At 42.9% G+C, this 22,355-nt stretch overlaps 1 protein-coding gene across 6 annotated transcripts; it reads left to right on the top strand.

Moving 5' to 3' along the window:
- Positions 1-21,958, top strand: LOC134004383 (ubiquitin carboxyl-terminal hydrolase 15-like). 6 transcript variants are annotated; one of them, XM_062443622.1, is made up of 22 exons: positions 1-89; positions 774-901; positions 1,529-1,659; positions 3,753-3,879; positions 4,364-4,509; positions 6,077-6,138; positions 6,640-6,729; positions 10,527-10,674; positions 10,868-11,041; positions 11,608-11,766; positions 12,473-12,697; positions 12,797-12,880; positions 13,254-13,348; positions 13,636-13,824; positions 14,748-14,869; positions 15,069-15,350; positions 15,659-15,729; positions 16,436-16,551; positions 16,774-16,923; positions 17,428-17,531; positions 18,126-18,214; positions 18,928-21,958. In XM_062443622.1, exons 1-22 carry the CDS (start codon positions 1-3, stop codon positions 19,405-19,407), a joined length of 3,261 nt encoding a protein of 1,086 aa, XP_062299606.1. In that variant the 3' UTR covers positions 19,408-21,958. The 6 variants fall into 6 exon arrangements, with proteins under 6 accessions (XP_062299606.1, XP_062299604.1, XP_062299608.1 ...); XM_062443620.1 differs by having other exon boundaries at positions 6,029-6,138; XM_062443624.1 differs by lacking the exon at positions 6,640-6,729.
- The last annotated feature ends 397 nt before the right edge of the window (positions 21,959-22,355 follow it).

Below are 22,355 nucleotides of genomic sequence, written 5' to 3'. Positions count from 1 at the left end.
ATGGCGGAAGGAGGAGCGGCCGATCTGGATACCCAGAGAGGAGAGGTCGCGGCACTGCTGAAAACACAGCTAAGAAAGGGAGACACTTGGTAAGACGTGAGCTTAAACCTTTATTAAAGATGCTGTCTGGCTGTCGGCTGGCTCTGCCGCGGCTGTCAGCGCCACGGAGGAGGAGAAAGCCGAGGTGACGGGCCGTGTTGACAGTTAGCTCGGAGCTAGCTGGGCTGGAGCTAACTGTCAGCTTCATGTGTGGCTATGAAGAACGACCACATATAGTTCACGTGTTGTTTCCTGGTGATTATTTCACCATTTCTGAATTGGCATGTGGTTGTTTTTGAATCTGCTGACATGTTCTTGGGAGGTTACGGTTCGCGTTTATCTGATCTAGCCAGCCAAGCTAAGCGCTAACTGGCTAGCCTACCGAAGCTCCAAGTGGTGGAGTTTTTTCTGTCAGTGGGTTCATCCGTCGCCTTTCGGCAGGGCGGAGTCGGAAAAGAAGCACCTGTCAAAATCACAGAGCCAGCTGGCCAGGCAGCTCAACTGTGCTACTGTTACAACTGTCAATCTGTACAATGTTTGCCTTTTCAAAGTCACATTTGTCGAGGCTAATGACGGGCAAGGTAGCCTCCATCTGCCCAAAGTGTTGCTATTATCACCATTCAGTGTGTGTGTGTGTGGGTAAAAAATATTAAAGCGTTTAAACCTTTTTAACTCTTGTTGTGTCCAGTCTGACTTTACCAGAGCTGAAATATAACATCTTGTCTTCTCTGCAGGTACTTGGTGGACAGTCACTGGTTCAAACAGTGGAAGAAATATGTGGGATTTGATAGCTGGGACAAATACCAGATGGGAGACCAGAATGTCTACCCAGGACCAGTTGATAACTCTGGTCTTCTCAAAGGTAAGACCAGTGATGCCTCACCTCCTGAGACCCTAAATCAGAATCAGAACATATGTACTGGCCAAGTATGTTTACACGTGTAAGGAATTTGCCTTTGGTTTAGTTGCTTTCAATGCACTTACATCAAATAACAACACATCCATATACAGAAATATACACAAGAAATAACTATACACAGGTGAAACCATTTCTGTTCATAAAAACAGTGCAAAAGAAGTGAAAAGTGCTGTGATAAATAGGAAAGGGTAAAATAAAGACATTACTTTATTCTCTCACGGTCACATATAAATCACCAATATAACTACTTTGTGGAGCAGTATGGAGTTTTATTTCACATCACACCAGAAACTCACATGCCAGTATAGCTTCATCATTCTGGAAGAAGCAACAAAGAGTAAAAAAGGGACAAAAAAACAACATTGTTCACTGACACTATAGCACAGTCTTTTTTTTGGAGGGTTCATAGAAAGCTCTCCAGCATACCTTTATGTGTTTTGTGTCGTGTGAGACAGTCAGCGCAGGGCCACCATTGTAAGTCATTTTGTTATTTAACCTCCCTTGTTGTGCGGCTGAATGTGCTTTCCTCTGTCTTCATACCTGGTTTCCTCACCGCCTCTCTGCCTCTAGATGGGGATGTGCTGGCCATCAAGGAGCACCTCATTGACGAGCTGGACTACATCCTGGTCCCAACGGAGGGCTGGAATAAGCTCGTCAGCTGGTATGGCTTGTCGGAGGTTCAGGAGCCAATTGCACGCAAGGTAAGCTTCCAGTTGTGGGTGTAAAGACTACGAATGAATTTTATGAATTGAGTCCGCACAACTCATTGCATTGCTGATAGCTGGGCAACGTCATACCAGAAAAGGTGGTTTTCTGAAATGATTATGATTACCTGCTAAGTAGTGTAGCATGGTTTGTTTTGGTTTTTAAAGGGAGATATAAAGGCTAGTAAGGCCATTGGTGATATTTGTTGTTGATTTTGAAGTGATTGGTCAGTCAGAGGTGCATGAGATACACTATGAACAAAAGCTGAAAACACATGTTAACACTACTGATATATAAGAGTGTTCCATGAAAAGAAAGCAGCAGTGATTTTCCTAAGCGTTTCATTCATTCTCATCTTGAACAGCATTCATTTCTTTTAGGGTAAATGAGTACTTTTAAGAGTTTTTGTGAAAAAAAGGTGGCATATCTGTATGTGTGGCTACAGGCGATTAGTCAGTGAAATACTTTATCCTGGCAGCTACAACTTTACCAGACCTACAGTATCAAATCCCAGGTTGAAATCTTGCTAGTCATGGCATCATGGCTGCTGGAAAGGTTTCCTCTTTCCCCCCCTCTCTATCGCTCTCACTCTTTCTCCCCTCCTTCATTGACCCTCCCATTTTGCCATGTATGTCGCAGGACGTATCGGGTAGCCGCGGGGTTTCTATTTTCAGGCAACGTTCTGGATGACTGAAAAGCTACATGGAGCGATCTGCGAGACACAACATGCAGGAGGTTCATTCTTAGTTTTCCTCTTTTTAAAAAAAACCCTCTTGTTTTCCTCTGCAGGGTTTTCATCCTGAGGTGCGGGGTGGTGGAGCACAAGCGTTAAACAGGATTGTAGTCGCAGCTTTGGCGTTACGGGTCCTTCCACTGTCTCTTTTTTGACTGCCAGCACCGGTGGAGTGTTCCTGCGTGTCCTTGTTTTTTTGAAGTGGAGGAATGCCGGCTGAGGTCACACTGAGAGAAGCAGAGCGAACGCTTCTAAGAGGAGTGCGAGAGAGGCACAAGCAGGATGGGAGGTGGAGGGGTGGGTGGGGTGAACGGTTCTGGCTCGGCTCTGATTTGAGAAATTCTGTCAAGACTTTGGTGATGAGTCGGGCTTTTGCTCCTAGCTTACAAACACATGGGTGTTGTTCTCCGGGGTAGGATGGACCCACCGGGGATCAGGGGTTTTTGGGGCAGGGAGGGGCGAAGCAGGCGGAGGGGTGGGGGGTAGGGGGGTGAGAGAGAATCTGAGCCGTGTGTGCATGACTGTTTCAGTTCTCTGGGACATTTGTGAAGTTGGTACTGTGTGTGTGTATACATGCATGTGTGTTGGAGGGGCTCAGCAGTGAAATAAATAGGCCGGGAACCCTCAGCTGTTTCCACGAGGTGCTGCTAATTTAGGCTCTTCACTCTGACTCTGTTCCTATCAGAGCACTAGATGAGTGGCAGCCAGGGCAGCAAACTTTACTCTGCTATCCATGACACACCGAAGCTAGCACAGTCTGAATGTGACCAGTTTCATTTCATTGTTTAAGGTGTTGTTTTAAGATAGATTTTGAGAATAAGATAATATATGTGGTGTACTTTAATTGCTGGCATAATAGGTTTAGTGTTATTAGTTCTAGCCAAAGAATAAAGAGCTGTCGGCTGGTGTTAATTCTGTTTGGTTTAATTTTGTTGCAAATAGTCAAAGCTGAAGAGTTCATTTGTATCATGACAAACAGAAAAGCTTTATTTTCATCTGCTATAGCAACTTGTGCAGGTTGGCCGAATAATGGCAGCAAAGATTTGTCTTTGGTTGTTTGGTTTAAAATGTGCCGGTTGATATATAATGTTTTACCACAAACAGCTAATGTAATCCAGATATGAAACACCTTTTAATATTACAAAAAGGTCGGAAATGTTTTGAATGATCCTGAGGGTCATTAATGTAATGCTTGTGTGTGTCTCTCATTAGAGCAGCTGTTGCGCAGTTTCATGTGTTTTTTCATGTGCCTAGACATATAATATCTAATACTGACATCTGTGTTCATGCAATGTATGTGTTTTTTAATTCATTATAGAGTAAATGATGAAATTGTTGGGTTTTTTTTTGCTCCAGGTGGTGGAACAGGGTATGTTCGTGAAGCACTGCAAGGTGGAGGTGTACCTGACGGAGCTGAAGCTCTGTGAAGACAGCAACATGGACAATGTGATCACCAGACGCTTTAGTAAAGCTGACACAATAGGTAGGCATGAGTCACTCTGGACTTACTGTCCTTGATCTCTGCTATTCATACTCAAACAACCTCTGTTTCTGAAACTCAGTTCTTTTTTTATATCTTCACAATGTGGATTTTGACTACTTTTCATTTTTGTTTGGTTAAGCCGCCCTTTCATTTGGACGCAAACAAAGAAAATAATATGTCTGTCAGAATCTCTAGTACATAGATGTGTGTATAAGAAGATCCTCAACAGCAATACATTCAACGTAAGATGTTTTTTCTAAAATCCAGACATTCTCATAAAACCGCATTTCATTACATCAGTGTCTGTCAACCATGAGTTATCATTCCATAAAATCCCACAGGCTTTCATTCAAAGCAAACAACAGAATAGATGTCTTTGATGTTAGGTTATTGTTGGTTAGTTAGTAAGCTCCCAGTCGTTTCTGTGTTAAACTTCTGTGTCAGAATTTCTTACGTTTGGCCATTTTTGACTTTGTGCTTGCAGACCTGATAGAAAAGGAGATGAGGAAGCTGTTCAGCATCCCCGATGAGAAGGAGACCAGGCTTTGGAACCGGTACATGAGCAACACCTTTGAGCCTCTCAACAAACCTGACAGCACTATTCAAGACGCGGGCCTCTACCAAGGACAGGTTGGGAGTTTTCATTTCTCTAACTTTATCTAAAAGTTGAACTGTATCAGAATAGTTTCAACATCCTCCGGATACAGAGTTTATTTTTTTCTCCTCTTGTGAGGCTCTACCAAAAAAAAAAAGAAAGTGTATTTGACAAAATCGACGCAGAGGTGTCCAAATATGGCATGCTATGTAGACAGTTCCTGAGCTCAGTGAAATATACACATATTTCAATCACCCTTACAAGAAAGCTTTCCCATATTTGTGTTCTCTGCCAGTCAGGCGTTTTAGGTCACAAGAGGGCAAAACTGCATTAAAATATTTATTTTACTGCTCTGATCATAACCTGCAGAGGGCAGTCTAACTAATCCTACTGTCACCTTACAATAGGCATGAAAGCTGGTTTGAAAATGATCAAGTTTTCATGATGCACCATTAAATTATTTAAATATAATATAAAAATATACATAGATTATTTAAATGACTTGACACACGTAACACTGAGGCTGAGACAATACGGTTAAACTGTGTTGTAATGAGATGGTTACAAAATCTGCTCGTCACCCCACCTCCTCTTTTAAGCTGCTTAAAATGTGCACGCATGTCCTGGCATCCACCTGGCAGCCGACTAGAGAGCAGAATACAAGCCCAGATTAATTCAGACACCTGGACACAAAGAGCCAAAGAGACGGTGGGGCTGTCCTGTTTGTCAGCAGCTGTTCCAGAGTACAAATCCTCACTAAGTGAAGCTGCGGATAAGAGCCATCCAGCTCCCCCTTCCTTACCCATTACAAACCACTACAGGATTTTACTGGCAGTCGCAACAGGTTGTTTGTCCTCTCGGCGGCTTTTGAAAAATCGATTGTGGGTCATCTAAAGTAGGTGGAGAGACACAAAAAGCATCCTGTTGTAATGTCTTTTTTTTTTGTAAGATTGGAGTATAATCTGATATTTTGGTGAAATCTGAATAGCCCCTTCATTGCTTTCCTAAAAATATGTCTCTCAACATTCAATAAATCAGATTTTATTTGTGTAGCACTTTTCTTACATAGCGATGTAACACAAAGTGCTTTATATTATGAAAACACCAAAACATTCCAACCCCCAAACACACCACCCTGAACTGCACACAAACAATAAATAACTATGTTGTCAATAATGAGTCTATAAAACCAGGAACTGCATGAATGCTATCATAATCTCATGAATCTGCAATGAGGAAACACCAGAGGTCGGATTAAAAATGTACAAATCCAGAATAGCCAAATAAAATAAAGGACAACAAGAGATTCATAAAATATAATAGATATATAATGAAATAAAATAAAGTGAGTAAAACCAGAAGTTTAAGATGAGAGAAGTGTCCCTAATTAAAGGGAAAATAAAGACAAAACAACTAAGAGGAAATGTGATGACGTATAACCAGACATAAAATGTAGATTATTATTATTCATCCATCCTAGCATAAAAAAAAATCAAGATATTTGTTCAGAATGCAGATGAGCTAACCCTTCAATGTTTACTATCTTTAAACAAGCAACAGCAGACGGAGCCTCAGTTTCCTTCTTCATGCTGTCTCCTGCAGGTTCTGGTAATAGAGCAGAAGAATGAGGATGGCTCATGGCCCCGAGGCTCCACAGCACCCAAGTGAGTGAACAGCACATGTCCTGGCTTATGTTTCTTTCTTTTTTTTGACTGAAGGAAGGCGTTAGTTGTGTTTTACCACAGAAATAGAGCACAGTTTCCATGCTGTATCCAATCATTACCTTCCACTGACCAAAAAAAAAAGACATACAGGCAGAGTATTATTAATTTGGAAGGGAGTTTGGTTACTGTAATGCTAGATTTCCTCACACAGGAAGCTGTTGGAAACACTTTTCCGTCGCTTCCTCTTTGGAAACTCTAAGCTGTGTAAATCTTAAAGTTTTCCTGCTACAATCACCACAGCACCTCATCATCCTCCAAATGTTCTTCTCTCTATGACTTCTGCCTCAGGCTACCTCTTTTGCTTGACCTTTCGTTGCAGACACATCCCTCACTTTATTCATTTTTTTGATTCATCTCAGTTTGATTTTAATTAGCACCTTTCTGGAACAGCTCTTTATTTCCTCTTCTCTAACTCATGATCTATTCTTTATCTTTTTGAAGGTCATCTGGTGCTTCCAATCTCTCTGCTTTGCCAAAGATCTCGCCTTCATCTCTCACAAACAATCATAACAGCAGCTTCAACAGCAGGAAGTAAGGCTTAGTAGTGGGGTGAATAGCTGAGGGGTGGGTTTGGACACCAGCAGCCAGAGATGGAGCCTGGCTGGGTGCTGCCAGTGGCAACATAACTTATACAATTATAAAAAAAATTATAGCTGAAGTAAGTGACTTGAGTTGGATGAGTTTAAACTTTTTCTCAGCTCCTGTTTTGCTCAATTTATCCTCATTCCTCATTCATTCCCATTGATGCATTTTTAAACTTTCCCCAGTGTGAAGATTGTCAGACTTTGTTTTGCACAGGTCTATCTCTGGCTGTGGTTTGGGGCTTGAAGTTATCTCCCGATGTTGCAGTTTCAGCTGTAAGAGCTGATTGCGGGGAGGGGGATGGGGGCTGATGGGATTGATCTCTGGAATTTTCTTCAGCGACAGCAGTGCTCTCTATTAATGGCCCAATGGTGCCTCTGGGTGTCTTAGTCAGCATTTAATCATGACTGTTAATAGTTTACATCTGATTATACATAAATCCCACTGATTGATAGCTTTGGCTAGGGCTGCATGATTATGTTAAATGTGACCATTATTTTAATCTCATTATGAGCGCTACAAGGTCTTGATCTATCACTCTTAATGTCGATGTAGTTATAACATTAAAATAAAATATCAGCACTTTTTGGGGGGACGAGGCTACAAAGACACTGAAACGATTACAGAAATTCCCTGAGTTCACATCCATATGGATTAGAAGGATAAACAATATATTATAACAGCCACAGAAATAGCAGTAAAATGTTAAATGAAACAAATAACCAATAAACATTTCTGGCAAAGGCGATATACCGCGATTTAAAAAACAACAACAAAAAAGTCAATAACGACAAATAAATAACTACCAATCTGCCAAGAAGGATATACATCAACAATAAAAAAGAGAAATTGTAGAAAAAGGTGAATAAAAATAACAAATAGCGCTCATGTCTACAAATCAACCAAAGCAGGAACAGTGTACAACAACAGCAGACACTTAAAATGATCTAGTGACACAGACCTCTCCAATTTCAATACCACTTGTAATTTGTTCCATTTATTCGGTGCTAAAATATAATCAGCTAATTAAAATACAGTACATTATTCTTAATTTAAAAAAAGAAAATCACAGTGTATGATTAATCATGCAGCCCTATTAATCAGTGTTTTTAGTGACATTTTTTAAGTATCTTAACTCCTAACAAACATAATCTGTATTAAATCTTGGATAAGAGGCAGGTGTGATGTAAGTGAAACCTGCTGTAGCCTAAATAAACGTTTACAGCTGAAGCACCGAGACCTGGAGGCTCCGTCAGCCCTGCGCTAGAGAGCACTGCTCGACTGTGGGTGGAGCTGTCGCCTCTGCTGCCCAGTAGACTTTTTCTGTCCCCTCCTTCTTACTTTATCTGTGTGATTTACTGCATGCCGGTGTGTGTTTGTGTTAGATATAGATTCTCTGCATTAGCATTTCTGAACACTGTTGGTATGCAGAAATAATAGCCTCAAGCGCGGCCACCTGGAAAAAAATCAATATTGATAAAGAAGGAAGGTGTTGAAATAAGCTGAGCCTGATCCTTCCTACACTCAACTAGCCGTCCAGTGAAAGACAACCTTACTGGTTACTGGTTGGTGTCACATTGTTATTCAACAGCTCTGGATTGTACTGTATCTTCTGTACAGTGTCGTTGGGTTGACTTGAGGAAGGAGGGGGGCAGGGGGGGGGGGTGATTGGATCTCAAGTGACAGCAGCTCCTCTGTCCCTGATTCACTGTACTTCCAGTGCCATCGTTTCCTCTGAATTATGCATGGGGCTTCTTTTTCTTCTTCTACTTTTCATATGAAGTGTTCCCACATTACATAACACTCGTCTTTTCGATTATGCGGTTTTGACCTGGTCGGTTTAGCCTTCAGCAGCGGTGAGTGTCGCCGTTTTTACGAGGCGGTGTCCCCTTATTCTGGCAGGTTGTCCCCCCCTCCCCTCTTTACCTCTCCTCCACCCCCCCGAGCTCATTGCGATGCACACGTTCTGCAGTCTAAGTGACCTTCAGAATACATTTCATCTGCTCCCGCTCTTCTCATCGCTCGGCTTCACACGCACGCATATGGGCCAGTGTCTTTAAAAATCGTCGCTCTCTTTGGGTTTTTACCTGATTTTTCGAGAACCCCCCCCTTCTTTTTAAAAAAAGCTCTCATACAAGCGGCCATGGCATATGAAAGATGATGAAAGAGGGGAGTGCCAAAGTGTGTGTGATTACCTCAGGAGGAGTGTGTGTTTTAAAGGGGTGGAGCGGGAATGAGAGCGAGGGTTTGTGTGTTAGTGTGTCGAGATGAAAGAGGAAGCGATACAGTGCGTTACACAAGTGTGAGAAAAGGCGATAAATGGCGTGTCGGCATGAGTGAATGTGTGTGTGTGTGTGTGTGTGTTGAAGATAGTCAGGCCTGTGAATACTGCAGCCTCAGCTGGATGCAGTGGATCAGCTGCTCCCTCCATCCCCATCTCATTTCTCTTCTGTCAGCCCCCCCCCCCCCCCCCCAACCACCACCACCACCTCCACCATCCTGCCACCCCCTTCTACTGTCCGCCCCTCCCCCCTATTCTCTCTGCCTCTTCCTCCCTCTCTCCATATCCCTCTCTCTCTTTCCCTCTTCCTCTCTCTCTCTCTCTCTCTCTCTCTCTCTCTCTCTCTCTCTCTCCCTGTGCACCTCTAGCTTCAGTAGCAGTAGTCTTGAGCATCTTTTGCTGCTGCTGATGCTGCTATAAATATCTGCCGGTAGCCGTAGAGCGGCAGAGAGCAGCAGGCAGGCCAGAGGGAGGAGCAGACGACTAGAGGACAGGATAGGACAGCACAGGACAGGACAGGAGAGGACAGGATAGGACGCAGGGAAGGGATCTGAGGCAGAGTGGATAACAAGATGACAGGCGGTCGAGCCCGAAAAAGAAGAAGGGAGGAGAGGAGAAGAGGGGAGCTGCTTAGTTAGCTCTGAATAGAGTGGAGGAGAGAAAGAGTGTGTTTACTGTGTGTTTGCGTTCTGTGGTTTTGGTTGTTGGCCTGTGCTGGACTTGGAAGTCAAATTTAGGCCTAAACTTGTTCTGGACTGTACTCAAACTGCTAGTTGAGCTGGACTGGGTTGAGTCGGGTTAACATCAGTGGAGACTGGAACTGGACTTTTGTTCCCCACCTCTAAAATCCAAGCTCTGCACGTGACGAACCCGGGCCGAAACTCAACCGGGCTGCTGGTCGTTTGGTTTTGCGCGGACATGTGGGCCGGCATGGGCCGGGGCGGGGCTGAGATGTCATGCTCCTGTGTTGCTGGTGGTGCCTGAGGCCTGAGGCGGTGGAGCTGGACAGCAGGAGGGTCGATCACCGCGTGCTGAACTGCGAGGCCACTGCCTCCACCGCCATCACAGCTGTTTCACTTGACCAGTGGGAGCCAGAAACGACCAACGCTGCCTTGCAGTCCTCTCAGAGGTCTGCTCATTGCTGCAGTTGGGGAAGCCTAGCTTTATACTCTCTCTGGTTGTCTAGGAAGCCTGAGATTGACTTTGCGGGTGGGGGGCAGTGTAAAAGGAGGTAGTGGAAGTGTGTGGTGGTCTTTTTAGTGCTTTGTTGAATGTATTGTGTGTGTATCATAATGGTAAATAGACTATCATGTTAATGCAGTATATTCCTGGTTAACTTCACATATTGTAGATGTAGAAATGTGTTTTTTTTATGTGTGCAAATTGCTGTTCTTGACCTTTTCTTTTGCTTGCAGCAGTTTGACAAACCCTGTATAACCTTTGTGTTTGTGTGTTTCTTGCACAGTGTGAAGAATTCAAGCTATAGTCTGCCATCCTACCATCCTTACAGCAACAGCTATGACTACTCAGACCAGAGCAGGCAGAGTGAGCGCTCAGGCCTCTGTGGACTCTCCAACCTGGGCAACACCTGCTTTATGAACTCTGCTGTGCAGGTAACAGCACGTCTACAGGGATCCCTACACAGTCTATGAAAGCAGAGGAAGCTATTGTCTTTGTTTGCACACATTACGGCGGGTATTTGGCAAATGACTGCGATGGCTCGGATGTTTGAAGTGAAGAACGTGTAAGAAGCTTGAACCTGCTCTTTGCTTATTATCGTCTTCTCCTGTTATTGTGCCCTCTCAGTGTTTAAGCAATATCCGTCCACTGACGGAGTTCTTCCTCAAAGACAAGTACACAGACGAGCTGAATGAGGACAACCCACTGGGCATGAAGGGGGAGATTGCCAGAGCCTACGCGGAGCTCATCAAGCAGCTGTGGTTGGGCAAATATAGCTACGTCACCCCAAGGCCTTTCAAGGTGACTACCTGCAATAAACCTTTAATGGGAAAAACAACCGAAAGCAATTCTGTATATTGAGTTCTCTACAAAAACAGTGTACTGTTGATATATATATTAGGAAAGGAAGGCTTGTAAAAGCGGTATCTGAGCTGTTGCCTTTCAAATCTGTGTACAGGCAGTTTGAGCTGAAAGCCAAAATATGTCTTTGAGATGTAAAGATTTCTATTCTGAAAGATACAAACATGAAAGTAAGAAAGTAGCAGACCAAGAACTGCATAACATACAAGTGTTTATCCCTGTGGACGACCAGAAATGACTTGAATTCCCCAAATCTAAAAGATTTAGCAGTCTGGAAAGATCAGAAGTTTTCGTGAAGGCTTGCATGAAACTGTGGCGGGTAAATCTGCATTTCTGGGACTTAAAAGAGGTTGTGAATTATGTGAAGACTGAACTTTTAAGGCTAAAGACAGACAGATTGCATTGGACAGATGTCTAGTATAGGGGAGAAAATATCTCTGCTTTTCTTTTCCTTGCCCTCCCTCATGTCATTTGTTAACCCATGCGTGTGTTTTTACATATTGCAGACCCAGGTGGGCCGCTTTGCCCCCCAGTTCTCGGGCTACCAGCAGCAGGACTCTCATGAGCTGCTGGCCTTTCTCCTGGATGGCCTTCATGAGGACTTGAACCGCATCAGGAAGAAGCCCTACATACAGCTCAAGGATGCTAATGGCAGGCCTGATAAGGTGAGACCAAGTTTTTGAAGTGCCAGAAATTTATTAAATCAACCCTAGATCCTGGCTGATTATATTAAGACTGATGACAGAACAGTAGTCTGATCAAATACATTATTAAAAATTTTATTAAATAAAAAATTAAATATTGTTGGGCTTGACGATATGGATAAAATCAAATATCGTGATTGTTTTGATCAAATATTTCAATATCAATATTGCAGCAATATTTTAGGAATGACTATTGGTGCTTCCACAAAATTTTTTCACTATGAGATTTTTGGTAAATAATCATCAGTAATGTGGATATAATGACTAAGTGGGTAAAGGTAAATAATTACATTATGTTACTTTAATGCAGCCTTAAAAACCAGTTAAGACAACACTTATGTCTTAGATTTTGAATATCGTAAAATCATGTTATCACAATATTCACAATCTAAGACGGTATCTAGCCTCATATCACAATATCAATATAATATCAATATATTGCCCAGCCCTATGTTATTGTAATTATAGTTTTTTTTTTACCCTTTTTAATAAGTCAATGATTCAAGCTGTCATCACCAATTTCTCTCTCTTGTGTCCCCTTGTTATTTGAATAAAGGCACAAAGGGCCCCCTTAAAAATAAAAATGGAAACAAGTTCGATTGTATTCATGTTTTTGTTATTTTTTTGTACTTTGTTTTCTTAACATTTTGTTTTTTTTGTCTCTCAGGTGGTGGCAGAGGAAGCGTGGGAGAGCCACATCAAGAGGAATGACTCCATCATTGTGGACATCTTCCATGGCCTTTTCAAGTCCACCTTGGTGTGTCCCGTGTGCTCCAAGGTCTCCGTGACATTCGACCCTTTTTGCTACTTGACTCTACCACTACCCATGAAGAAGGAGCGCACACTAGAGGTTTATTTGGTCAGATTGGACCCTATGGCCAAACCCACACAGGTAATACACACACAGCATTGCCTGGAAAAGAACTGGAAGTTCACACTGTGAAGTGATGGTTTCAAGACAGCGGTTAATGGTGATGTGTTTCTCTTTCAGTACAAGCTGACCGTGCCGAAGGTGGGCTACATCTCCGACCTGTGTACCTCCCTCTCCAGCCTGTCTGGGGTGCCTGCTGAGAAGGTAATACCGCTGCAGCCAGTTCTGCTCTGGGCAGTAACCCTGCTCACTTATTATCTTATCACACTATAATGCTGACATTTCCTCAGACAGCACAGACCAAAATAGTCTACTCCCTTTAACACTGCCCATCCAGCCACAGTAGCTAGTAAGAAAAATATAGTATCCATTGCCTTTTGAACAAGCAGACTATAAACAACTAAATATAAAATGCAAAATAAGAGAGGAAAATAAATACTGACAGTATATCACACTTCTTTGAGAACTAACTTTCCATTCAACACCTTTGTTTAATCAGCTTCCAACTCAAATAGTTTTTGTCTCTTTCTATCGTGACTGACTTTGTTTCCCTCCAACACTCATCACCCCCGCCCAGATGATTGTAACTGACATCTACAACCACCGCTTCCACCGGATCTTCGCCACTAACGAGAACCTCAGCAGCATCATGGAGAGAGATGATATCTACGTGTGAGTGTCAAGCTTGGCTGACAGACATGCTGTGTTATCTGTACTCACATTACAACCTCAGTGTTATCTAAATTTGGACTACAACTAGATCGCATCCATGTGACCGACTAAATTCAAGTTTTTTTTTGCCTAATTCGTGTTATAATTTTACAAATGTGGATTTACCTCTGTCTTAATAACAGCTTTTTAATGAACAGTTTCTTCACTGACAGTATTTCTGACATGTGTGATTTAGCTTATCCAGTGTGCTTCCAATCTACTGACCACATTTCTCTCTTTTTCTATAGGTTTGAGGTAGCGGTGAACAGGGTGGAGGACACAGACCACGTAGTGATCCCAGTGCACCTGAGGGAGAAGTACAAGCAGTCAGGCTACAACCACACCAGCACGCCGCTGTTCGGACAGCCCTTCCTCATCGCCGTCCCCAGAACCCTCAGTGAAGACAAACTCTACAACATGCTGCTCCTACGCCTCTGGTAGGCTCGTGTTTCTCACCGTCTGATCACACATTCATCGACACTACAAGCCACTTTAGCTGTATTTCCACTCCGTGGTTCTGGCTCTGCTCTGACTCTACTCTACTTGACTCTTCTGGATTTCATTTTCCACTGCTGATAGTAACTTTTCAGTGGGGGCGGGGTTTGCAGGGATGACTGTCACTGATTTGTCAGCAGCATAGCTTCATTCATAAGAAAGAAGTACTCTTATGTCGATTTAGGAGGAGGAGAGGACATTGCTCTCTAAGTTAGACTTTGCAGGTTCCTGATTCATTTAAAAAAAAGAAAAAAAAGGGACAATGCAGTGGTGGTCGAATGAGGAAACAGATACTTTTATTGTTTAATTTCTCCTTTTCATTCATATATTTTCTACCGCAGAGTGTCTTGTGTTGTACAAGTGGCAATTCTCTCTAACCAATCAGTGGCTTGCAGTGTTTTCACGTCACCTTTTAATATCAGCTCAGCTCACATATAACCTCTGTGGAGGTGATACAAAAAAAGTACCAGATCCTATGTACAACTTTTGCCTGATGGAAGACCATCAAAAAAGGCAAGTTGAGTGGAGCCGAGTCATACCATGTGGTTGACAACATCTTTAGTGGCATTCAGAGAAACAGTGTAACAGAATTGGATTTGACTTGTTTGGAAACGTAAAAGACAATTTGACATTTTCAACCCAGCAGCCATTGTAAGAGAAGGACAGAATGGCTTGTGCCTTTGCTGTTTTAGTCTATGATAGAGCTTCTTATTTCTGACTCATATCCTCTCACACCAGTGTTCCAAGTTAAAGACAAAATTCGTGAACCTGCTGGTGAGCTAAAGGTAAACGATGTGTTTGACAATGCTAAAAAGTGTAAAACAGAAAACAGTTGCTATAAATGAGAACCGTTGTGTGTTTGCAGCCGGTTCGTGCGATGTCCTGTGGAGGAGGATGAGGAGGAGGATTGTGAAGAGACGCAGTCGTCCAAACAGCACACTGTCAACGGCAACGCCACTAATGGACTGATGGAGGAGGGGTCGCCAAGTGAGCGCACAAATACACCCACACACACACACACACACACACACACACACACACACACACACACACACACACACACACACACAAACACACAAACACACACACACACACACACACACACACACACACACACAACACACAAACACATCATAATGAAAGTTGTGACCTTTTGTGATGTCTTTTCTGCTCTCTCTCATTTCAGGTGAGATGGAGACGGATGAGCAGGATGACGAGTCCAGTCAGGATCAGGAGCTGCCGTCTGAGAACGACAACAGCCAGTCAGAGGACTCTGTGGGCGGGGACAATGAACTGGAGAACGGCATGGTCGCTCCGCAGAACTCCACCAAAGTTCAGCAGACGGCCGGGCACAACAGAAAGAGACTTTTTACATTCCAGTTCAATAACATGGGCAAAACTGACTTCTCCCTCATCAAGGAGGACACCAGGCAGATCCGTTTTGATGAGGGACACCTTCGACTCAGTGGTCAGTGGACCCAGAAATCCCAAATTCAAGCAAAATATATTTTTGCAATGATTTTAACCATTCCATACTCCATTATTAATTTATTTGTTTTTATATTTTCTGACATTTATTTGAAGTAGTTTCTAATTTTAATTGGATAATGATTAAATTCCTAATTTAATCAAAGCATAGAAAAATAAACAAATCATTTCAGTGCCTGAATAAATGACCCCGTAGATATATAGATGAAATAATGACAATAAGAGAAGCTGAAATGACAGATGGCTCATCTGATGGGATTTTTCTACATTCTGTCCACCTCCTTCCAGACCGCTCTTATCTCTCTTTGGACTGGGAACCGGAGATGAAGAAGAAGTACTTTGACGAGACCGTTGTCGAGGTAAAGCCAACAACAGAAACTGAAGATGCTCTCTGATACGGATATCACTGTAGCTGAGCAGCTGGTTCACTTAAATGCATGCACACAGACCACGTTATAAAAAATGGCACCGTGACCCAGACAGGAGCATCAGGAAGTCTCAGCGTCAAGCTCGACTGTCTCGTAATCAAAAGGTCACAGGTTTGTTTTCTGCAGCAGCCACTGCATCCTGAAGAAAGGCCTGAAATGTCTGCCAAGATGCAGTGATTCATTTGAAAACAAAAATAACTTAATTGAAAATGTAGCAATGCTCTTACTGATTTTAATCAAATGTTGTATATTCATAATTTTACATTTACACACATTTACACTCCACCAAATCAAATGGAAAGTGTGTAAGTAAACAGTAAGTGTTTGCATTCACGCTCTAATAGGCAGATTTGCTCTTTGTCTGCTCACCAAACCTTAAATTATAGTTTTAATTAGAATGTAATTATAGATAACACAATATCCTACAGTAGCTTGATGACATGTTTGCCTATATATATATAACTTGTGCACAGATATTGTTAGAGCACAATACTCATGTTTAAGCTGCTTCAGAGTAATGTATGATCTGTTTTGTTCTATTTTGGGACGGGGAAGTAATCCTTGTCCAGTGAGACACAGCAGTGCTATGAGAAGTGTTTGTTCAAACAGCTGCGTGTGTGTCTGTGACTGAAAACAGGACTTTGATAAGCACGAGAGCATGGAGTACAAGCCTCAGAAGAAGGCGTTCTTCAAGCTGAACGACTGCATCGAGCTGTTCACCACGAAGGAGAAACTGGGAGCAGAGGACCCTTGGTGAGAAACTGCCCATAGGCCAAACAAACATATAATGAGCAGGTTGCATGCTGCGTTTCCTAACGTGTGTGTGTGTGTGTGTGTGTGTGTGTGTGTGTGTGTGTGTGTGTGTGTGTGTGTGTGTGTGTGTGTGTGTGTGTGTGTGTGTGTGTGTGTGTGTGTGTGTGTGTGTGTGTGTGTGTGTGTGTGTGTGTGTGTGTGTGTGTGTGTGTGTGTGTGTAGGTACTGTCCGAACTGTAAGCAGCACCAACAGGCCACTAAGAAGCTAGACCTGTGGTCTCTGCCGCCGGTGCTGGTGGTCCATCTAAAACGATTCTCCTACAGTCGCTATATGAGGGATAAACTGGACTCCCTGGTTGACTTCCCACTCAGGTATACACACACACACACACATCACACCATGGTCACTTTTGGGGACACATAGATTTATATTAATTACCTGGAGTCTTACCCCAACCCGAAGCATTGCCACACTTGCCTAAAACTAACTCTTAACATTAACCACTGACCCAAAAGTGAACTTTTTCCCAATTGGATAGATGGCTTTTGTCCCTAATTGGACAAGCCACCCCTGATTTACTGGTCTTAAGTCTGAAATTCCCCAATGTCCCCAAAAGTAGCCTCTGACAGATCACATGCACACACAGAGAAAGGGCATTTATCATTGCAGTAGAACACTGATTTCAGCAGTTTTCCCATTGTTTCAGTATGTGCAGACTCAGTAAAATACAAATTTTTTTACTCAATACTTGCACTAAGTCATTTAAATTTAACACTTTGCGCACAATTAATTTTTGATTTTATTTGGTACCTTTTGATCCCATTTAGGCACTTTAAAACTGCTATGAGAATGATTTTCTGTTTTTTCGTCGACAGAGATCTGGACATGTCCGAGTTCCTGATTAACCCCAATGCTGGGCCTTGCCACTATGACCTCATCGCTGTTTCCAACCACTACGGCGGGATGGGTGGAGGCCACTGTAAGACTCGCCGCAACTGTCGCAGAGCCGTTTAATAACCCTCCCCATCGGTTTACTGCTCTACTCATGCAGCTTAATATCGCCATTAAACCCCCAAAACAAGACATGAGTGAGAACTCTGCTCAGCTCCATGTTTAATAGATGAGTTGTCTCTGTCCTCATCCTGTAATAGAGCTGTTAATGTGCTTTGATGAGTGGCAAGCGCTTCCATTTTTATTATAGCTGTGTGTTCCTTTGCAGCATCACCGGGAAATAAGCTGTGCAAATACAGTATTTATCATCACGCCTGAAAAGCAGTGATTGCAGAACGCTAACAAGCTTTATATTTACATCAGTCATGACTTGTGTTTGCTGCTCCTTATCAGCTTTGTTTCACTCTGATGCTCACGACAGGCATTACAGCAGGGTTTGGCTGCATTTCTAAAGACAGATTTACGTATATAAGTGAAATTCTTACGCTCTACCCAATTAAAACTGTGGAAGTTTTGTTAAAGTTTAAGCGCTTTACAACACCAAAACCAGTATGTAGAATGCCTATTAAAAGGAGAACCTGTGTAACACTATAGTTATGTCTCTTAATCTCTTCCTGTCCAGATACTGCTTATGCTAAGAACAAAGATGACGGAAAGTGGTACAACTTTGATGACAGCAGCGTGTCGCCTGCCAACGAAGATCAAATAGTGGTGAGTGTCCTCATTTTGCGAAAGCCAGGCACCAAGTTCTGCTCTTTTATTCATCAGAGGCAGTGTTGCTGGACTCAGACTAGAATGCTTCAGTTGATCAAAGTAATGTACTTCTATTAATTATTACATCCAAACAGCCTGATTTCTCCATGACATCTGGCTGTGCTCATGCTAATTAAGTACTGAGGACTCTTTTCTGGGTTTTAGGGGTATTTTGTTGCGGTTAGATGGTTCAAATGTACAGTAATTGGCAAGTAGAAAAAAGTTAGTGATTCAAGCCAAAGATTCAGCTAATGTTAAGTCTTGTTAAGATGAGTTGACAGTGGGGGGTGTTGGGAAAGTTTGTAAAGGCTTTTAAAACTCAGAAGATAAAAGACACTTGAAGTATCTAGAGGATTGTTGGCAGCACTTAAAATAAAGACTTTGATGTTCATTGAAGGTCACAAATGTTTCTTTCTATTGTTCTGCCTGCATCTGAAGTTTAAAAAGTTAAAGATTAATGAAGAAACATGTGCAATATCAAGCATGAATGTTACCGTTTGATGTATTGTATCAGTGTTAGGTAAAAGCTAACACTAATGTCCGCTGGAGTCTGCTGTAATGAATGCAGCGTGACTCAGTATCATGATCACGTGTGCAGCAAATGATCTGTAAGTGAGCCAGCCGCTGAGTAACTTCGGTGTGTGTGTGTGTGTTTGTGTGTGTGTCTGCAGTCCAAAGCAGGGTACGTGCTGTTCTACCAGCGCCAGGACACCGTGAAAGGCACCGGCTATTTCGCTCTCGACCGCGAGGAAGAGCAGGAGGAGGAGGAGGAGGGAGAAGAGGAGGAGAACGAAAGCGAGGAGAGGAAGGGCGCCTCGTCCGCTTTAGGGGCCTCATCTTCCGCAGCCGCCACCGCCACCGCCTCCGCCACTACCTCCGCCTCTGCCTCTGCTTCTGCTTCTGCCTCTGCTTCTGCTTCTGCCTCTGCCTCTGCCTCCTCTGCTTCCGCTGCCCTGAGTGACGAGGAGGACCTGAACGAGAACCGGCGCAGGAAGAACGACAATGAGCAGGAACAGGAGGAGGAGGAAGAGGAGGAGGAGGAGGAAGAAGAAGAAGAAGAAGAAGAAGAAGAAGAAGAGGAGGAGGAGGAGGAGGAGGAGAAGGAGGAGGAGGAGGTGCCCAATCCAGACGTCACCATGAAAACCAACTGAGGCAAATGAAATAAATGGAGAGAGAGAGATTGGGATCTTTCCATCCAAAGCCATATGGACACACAGCATGGCAGCGGGCGCCACCAGTCCCACCCAGCCGCTCGGATTCGACCTCTCGACAGGCGGAGCCGCTGTGGGGATGAAGGCTGTTTGGTCAGAGTGCTGCCGGGGTACGCAACAACGCTAAAAAAAAAAAAAAAAATCAGGGCCCTCTGTGGTTGGATCACTGTGTGTGTGTGTGTGTGTGTGTGTGTGTGCGCGCGCATGTGTGAGAGTGTGTTGCCACGTCCATCCATTTACTTTGTCTAAAGGATTTCGCTCACCCGCTCTCTGAAAAGAGTCACTGAACGTCACCTGCGGACCGACTCCGAGGCTTCACGCTCCTCCGTGTGGCGCTCCGAGTCTCCCCCTTTTGCTTTTTGTTTTCCTTTGTTGTTCTTTTATATATATATATATAATGTTTTTGAGAGCAATGCATCATTGGCATATCATTTTTAGTATCGTTTAGACCTTGTATATATTTTAAACACTGAATTATATGTGGTTTCATGATGCGCTGAAACATTTTGAACTTGCACAATCGCCAACCATCCACTTTTTTTTTTTAAACTTTATTATTGCCAGACATACTGCAAATGTTCAATGATGACTCAGAGGTTTTTCTCACATTTAAAAAAAAAAAAGGTTTAGGAAGCTGCCTTTAGTAAACCAGTGGTGAGACGCGTCTACCGTCTAGATTCAACATAGAGAAGTGATGCCTGTAGCTGTGTGAGTTTATTAAGTGTCAAACAGCCAAACTGTCCTAGCTCTGTGCTGCTGCTGCTGCTGCTGCAATGATCCTTCATATTTTGACAGACTATCAGTGTATCAGCATGAACCTTAATCTCTCAAGGTCCTGCTTTTCTCGTCTCTCTAGCCTCCTCCGTTGGAAATTACCGTAACCCTAAAATAAAACAGGATCAAGACGTCATCCAGCTAACTCCTGACAGACTCTGTAAGCGCATATCTTGAATTAGGAAAACATAGGGATGTTTCAGAAATCCCTCATGTTCATATCTACAAGCACTCTGTCTTAAATGGTGATAGCGTGCATGAATTGAAAGTTACTCAGAGATCCAAATGTAAAAAAACAACCTTCTCTTCAGCTCTCTCCGTAGGTGTTTTTTAAAAGCTTTCTCCTTCTTCTTCATCATCATATTGGAGGCACTGAGAGATTAGGAACATGGGTGACTTCGCCGACATCAGATGGCACCGTCTTTTGTTTGGATCACCTCGGCCTTAAATTCTTAATCTCAGACCGGTGGCCTTTTTCTTTGCACATCACAATCACGCGCCGTCTTTGTCTCACATCACCCCCTCCCCTCTCCCCCTTCATACACGAACACTCGAATGTCCGTATTATTTGTAAGACACTGCTTTTTATATCGCAGCCATGTTTTTTGTTTTAAATCCACACGAGGGCCAGAATGTATGCTGAATGAAATGAACACTGACCAGATGTATGTGGTTGATGCCTTTTTTTTTTTTTTTATTATTTCTTCATAGGGACAGATTTTTTCCTCTCTTTTTCTCTTTTCATGGCTCCCTTTCTTGGTTTGGTTGAATGTGATGGTAATGGGTTCTTCGCCTTTGATATTAGCCGTATGAATTCATGAGTAATGCTGAATGCGTCCCCCTTTTTTTTTTTCTTCCCAGAGGTGGAAAATGCTTCTTTGTGGTCCTGAGCTTTGAGGATGGGGAGGGAGGGAGACAAAAAACAGAACTTTTTTTTTTCAGGGGGGTGAGTCCGCTTAAAAGGCCTTTCAGCTTTTGGGATCATGATACAGTGAAAATATTTTGTGGCAGATGGTTGCAGGATATTCCTCCATCAGTGCAACTCATGATGAAACTATTCTCCATGGTGGAGTGCGCCTCTTACGTTTTCTTTTTCTACCTGTTCTTTCCATTGTAAACAGCATTAGCGTACCTGTTGTTGCCTCAGAATATTAGACGCGCTCCACGCCTTGATGAGCATCTCCGTGCTTCGACTTGAGTGGGCTTTTACTTCCTCAGCGCTGCCTTGCCTTTTGGGGGGCGACTCACCCCTCCCTCCACCTCCCCCTCTGCCTCCATCCTGACTGAGTGAGATGTGATTGCTACTATAGGCTTATACAATTCTGTACATAAGAGTTCACTCTGTGAGTGCACATTTGATAAAGTTTATTTATTTATATGTAAGCATTTAATAATAAACAGACAATATATTTAAAATCTTGACAAGACCTGAAATGTCGGGGTGGGAGGTGGGGATCTGTGGCTCCAGTCCACACAAACACACTAGTTTGCGAAGTCTTGCCTGTGCTATTGTCAGGGAGGGAATATTTTTTAAAAAACAAAACAAAGGATGGCTCTTGTTGATCTGGGACTTTTTTTGTAAAAAATAATCCAGACATCCTTGCATGATGACATTAAGGGGGTTTCCAGGTTTGGCTGCACTTGAGTTCACTTGGGTTTACATTTGAATTGTGCATGTGTATTTATACACAATCTTCAATAAAGTTGTGTAAAGCTTTCTGCGGGTCCTGCTCTGGTTTTCTTCACTGCGGTGTCTCTATCTGTGGCGTCTCTACAAATCTGCCAATCAAAGCTGCCCCTGATGTGTTCTGTGTACTTTTCATGAATAATAGATTAGATAAGAGAAATGATCTCCCCTAATCAGTCTCAGGAAAACACCAAATTATTGGTATGTAGACTATAATCAATATTTTTAGTACAAGTATAATGACGCAGAAAACCTTAACCTCCTGTTCTGCAGTGATAAATATTCATCGGCACAAGCATGTACTGACCATGCTGCATTCCCTGTTAAGAATATAAAGCTTTCAGCCTTCTGAACCATGTATGAAGTGTTGATTTATTTATTTATTTTAGCAAGAATTGAAATGAGATTTGCCCTCCATTTTATCTTT

The sequence above is a fragment of the Scomber scombrus genome, chromosome 22 (assembly GCF_963691925.1).
Source record: "Scomber scombrus chromosome 22, fScoSco1.1, whole genome shotgun sequence".
Classification (NCBI taxonomy): domain Eukaryota; kingdom Metazoa; phylum Chordata; class Actinopteri; order Scombriformes; family Scombridae; genus Scomber; species Scomber scombrus.
Note: the sequence above shows the minus strand (reverse complement) of the source record. Positions and strands in the feature narration are given on the sequence as shown.

Coding starts and splice junctions, on each gene's coding strand:
- LOC134004383 (XM_062443620.1), top strand. CDS start 1: ATGGCGGAAGGAGGAGCGGCCGATCTGGATACCCAGAGAGGAGAGGTC. Junction 1,660..3,752: donor AGGAGCCAATTGCACGCAAG/GTAAGCTTCCAG, acceptor TTTTTGCTCCAG/GTGGTGGAACAGGGTATGTT. Junction 10,675..10,867: donor TTATGAACTCTGCTGTGCAG/GTAACAGCACGT, acceptor GTGCCCTCTCAG/TGTTTAAGCAATATCCGTCC.